Source organism: Dendrobium catenatum, unplaced genomic scaffold (assembly GCF_001605985.2).
Source record: "Dendrobium catenatum unplaced genomic scaffold, ASM160598v2 fragScaff_scaffold_1251, whole genome shotgun sequence".
NCBI lineage: Eukaryota > Viridiplantae > Streptophyta > Magnoliopsida > Asparagales > Orchidaceae > Dendrobium > Dendrobium catenatum.
The window spans coordinates 239,235-243,181 of record NW_021319713.1 but is presented as its reverse complement, the minus strand read 5'-3'; the positions used below and the strand labels follow the sequence as shown (position 1 = coordinate 243,181).

The 3,947-nt window shown below is 38.0% G+C and overlaps 1 protein-coding gene across 1 annotated transcript; it reads right to left on the bottom strand.

The window, feature by feature from the left end:
* Window positions 1–431: 431 nt before the first annotated feature.
* On the bottom strand, window positions 432–2,916 carry LOC110112984 (probable aminotransferase ACS12). The gene is made up of 2 exons (XM_028699340.1): window positions 2,235–2,916; window positions 432–2,000 (listed from the first exon to the last, which is right to left on the bottom strand). The coding sequence occupies exons 1-2, from the start codon at window positions 2,363–2,365 to the stop codon at window positions 1,127–1,129; spliced, it is 1,005 nt and encodes a 334-aa protein (XP_028555173.1). The 5' UTR covers window positions 2,366–2,916; the 3' UTR covers window positions 432–1,126.
* Between the last annotated feature and the right edge of the window lie 1,031 nt (window positions 2,917–3,947).

Below are 3,947 nucleotides of genomic sequence, written 5' to 3'. Positions count from 1 at the left end.
AAATACCAAGCCATCCTGGGTCCGTTCCAGGTCGGGTTGTCGGGGCGCGCGATAAATAGTGAGAACGCATGACGCGATTCTAATGGCGGCCGAACTTAGAACTATGTCCTGTGACCAGACCAAATAAAAGTTCCATTGCATGACAATAAAGCGCCCAGATACCATTCCTTTAAACAAGCCCAATAAGCTTAAGAAAACCCCACCGTCGCTCAGAACAGCTAGCCAGCAATGCTAATACATTCAAACCATTACAAGAAATCGTTTCAAGTTCCTCAAAAAAGAGTAAACGTTTATAACCAAAATTGTTAATAAAAAACTACTGCAGTCTTCAAATAACAATCCCACTCATTAGCTCGAATTATTCAACCCCTTATTTCAGTAAAAAGTTTTAACGGTTCATTTAACAACACTTCAAAAATGGGAAAACAAGATGAAATAAATACTCTCCAACAGGAAGATAGCTACATCATCATTGTAAATAGAAAATAGTTACAGTTCAAGAGTTTATTTTTCAGAACATTGCTGCCTCTACAATACGATAGATTATTTAGTGCGGACACCGGACACAGTTTATCGTCCAGAGGCAAATCAGGTGCAACCACATCATCCAGTACCGAGCCGCGGTATTGAGTAGGGGATGATGTGACGCATTTTCATTGGGCTCTGGACGGCATCCGGTGTCCGCACCTAATAATTTCCCCTACAATACACTAGCAAAACTTCATGACTCTCTGACTTACCTTTGATATGAATAAAAGTTGACCCAAACATTACATTATTTTCAACAAAATACATAGCTTTTTCGAATAAAGAATGCATGATCCATAGGCAAGAGAATCCTCCTTGCATGATCCCCTGCTGAACCAAGAGAAATAGAGTAGTCATGTCACCATCTTGCATCTAAGCTTTGGACAAATGACAGAGGTCAGTCCATCTAACCCAAAATTGCTTCATAACATGTGCAGTATATATATTGATCTGTTTCACATACAACGCACAGAAACCATCTCTCAACATGTTGATTATTTTAGGTGGCTGTTTTTCACATCGAAGGATCTGTGACACAGATTTGTGAAACCCAAGCGGGTAATAAACAAATGCTGGGCCTGCAACTAGATCGCACAAGTTAGCTTTTAGTATCAAATAAATTATGTACTTCAGGCCCTTCAATGACTCTCCTAATCCTCTTCATAACTACATCAATATCACTTTCTGACAAAGATTTAAAAGAAAACTGAAACCATCCAGGTTCAATGCAGTGGCAAGATGACCCCGGTGTTGTATTAATCTTAGCTATATCCAGTAGCTTCTCCCACATTTCAAGCTCCCCTTTCTCACTGTATGAACGTAGAAACTTGCTCAAATCCACCCAACATGTAAGTCCCTCACTACCATTAGCACAGTTAACATACAGACTTTTCAAGCCGTGGGCAAACAAATGATGCATATTCTTAACTGTTGTTCCAATTAGCTGAAGGAATTCCGAAATGAACCGCTTATCTGATAACATTAAGACGAGCACGCGTTGGGTAAGTATGGAGATGGATGAGTATCTTGTGAACTTTGCAGCAGCAGCCACGACATTGTGATTTAAGGAGTAGATGACCCCTACATGAAAACCTGGAAGGGAGAGATTTTCCGAAAGCCTATATATTATATGAACCCTGCACTTGTCAAAATCTTCTGTGTCTAGAATCTCTGCAACACTCATGAACGTTTTGTCTCCATGGACTGATCCAAGATACAGCTCATCAGAAATCAAATGGATGTTCTTCTCCGAAGTGAATTCGAGTAAGTCATAAAGTGCATCCCTTCTCAATAGATTTCCCACAGGATTTGAAGGATTTGAGATAAGGACGGCACGAACCTTAACCCCTCGTTTCTTTGCTTGATTATAAGCTCTTTCAAGAGCAGAAATGCTTATATTGAAGTTGTCAGTGCTACGACAAGGAACAGGGATTAAATCCACACCAGTCCTCCACTTCAGATCCTTGTCAAACCTGTGGATATTGATGCTCAAGGTAATCAATATTGAATTCAGGATGCAATATGAGAATAGCAAACTTAAAACATAAGACAACTAAGGCTTCGTTTGGGGTGTCTTTCTTATTGCTTCTATAAATAACTTTCTAATACAAAAATTGAAATTTGTATATAAAATAGCTGTTTTAAGAAGCAGTAAGAAAGCCGTTCCAAATAAAATCTAAATAATTAGAATTGAAAAGATAGAGGACTTTGCATGCGAGCATCCAAGGGTTCTTGAGTAAAAAATGTACTTCAGCCAACATCCAGGGTTCACAGCAGCAAATCCTGATGAAGAACACGTAAATAAAAAAAAGTGAGAAAGGTAATTTTGATTTAACATTCACATTGTACCAGCAGGATATTGCTGAGACATTATTAAGCAACTGCTCCTTGGCAGGGTTTTGGGAAGAAAAAGGATGGGATAATTGTGGGATTGGTGTAGGAGAGTTTTATCTGATTCCATGCCATTGGATTAATGATTATGGCGCCGTAGCTTTTACAAAAATAAGTACTGCTTTCTTTTTTATAAAAAATGGTGCTCGTCGCATATGCAAACACCAAAAGCAATGGTGTTCATCATCATCATCGTTAGCCTAATCCCAAATTGTTGGACCCTAGCCTCATAAATATCCTCAATTCATTCCATTAAGTGCTACATGCGGTGTTAGCTTTATTTTAATTCTAGTCCGCTCGACTTGGTTTTAATGATTTCTTTTCTACACAACTTGATTCCATTTGGCAAGGCAGCTATAATAGTAAGTTAAAAGAATTTAACTTTCAAGTCCTCATAATATTCTTTTCTCGCATAATATTACAGCAATACTTGTCCATTTTAGCCACCCAATTTTAACAATAGAGTTTAAGTCCCAATATATACCCAAGTATTTTTATATAAATTCAAGGGAATCAAAATTATCAAATCTTGGGGACTTGTTCTGGAAGTTTTTTCAAGTCCTTTAACTGGAAATCCTATATCCTCTTTATGCAATTCTCTCAAAAAGCTTAAAAGTATTATCAAACGTGAAGCTTGGTCTAATTCTAATCTCATCAATTCCCAACTGGAAGAGCAACTTAAACTACAATCTGCTTGTTTGGCCATGGTGCAGGCCAACCCGTATGACCCTACTCTTATCCACTCATTTAAAGAGATTAACCAGAGGGTCTTAGATCTCTCATCTATGTGTTCCTCGTTGATGATTCAAAGGGCTAAAGTGAAATGGCTTAAACAAGGGGAAGAGGATCTTAAATATCTTTTCTCTAAGATCAAAATTAGGCAAAGCAGCACTAAGCAGGTGGTTAATCTTTTTGTGGCTTTTCCTGGAAAAGACAAAAGGGATGCTATTAACTGTATTGTTCAACACTTTCAAGGGCTTTTCAACTCTCCCCCTCCCTCTTCTTTGGATGTGAGTTCATTTCCTATTGGCAACTCTCTTCCGAACTTTTATTGTGATATTTTAACTGATTATGTTAAGGATAAGGAAATTAAAAGCTCTGTTTTCTCGGGAGCTTCTTCTTCCTCCCCTGGACCGGATGGTTTTAATTATCATTTTTACAAAACCAGTTGGCACATTACTGGGCCTTTAGTATGTAAAGCTGTTAGATCATTCTTTGCTAAAGGTTACATACCAATGGGAGTGAAGTCGACTGTGCTGGTTCTTATTCCTAAAAGCAAAAATGTGGAGTCCATCTCTGATTTTAGGCCGATTGCCTTATGTAACACTATCTACAAAATCTTTGCTAAAACTTTGGCTAATCGTTTAAAACCTATTATGCCTCTTCTTGTTAAGCACAATCAATCTGGTTTCGTGAAATCCAGGATTTCCACAGATAATATCATCTTGGCAAAGGAAATTTTGGGCTTGGCTAGCAAAAGAAGTAGACACAAGTTTTTTTGTGTTAAGCTTGATATTAGAAAAGCGTTT

Excerpts from the sequence above, each read along its gene's own strand:
- LOC110112984 (XM_028699340.1), bottom strand. The coding sequence starts at position 2,365 with ATGTTAAATCAAAATTACCTTTCTCACTTTTTTTTATTTACGTGTTCT. Across the intron at positions 2,001-2,234 it reads CTTGGATGCTCGCATGCAAA|GTTTGACAAGGATCTGAAGT; the intron begins GTCCTCTATCTT and ends CAATATCCACAG.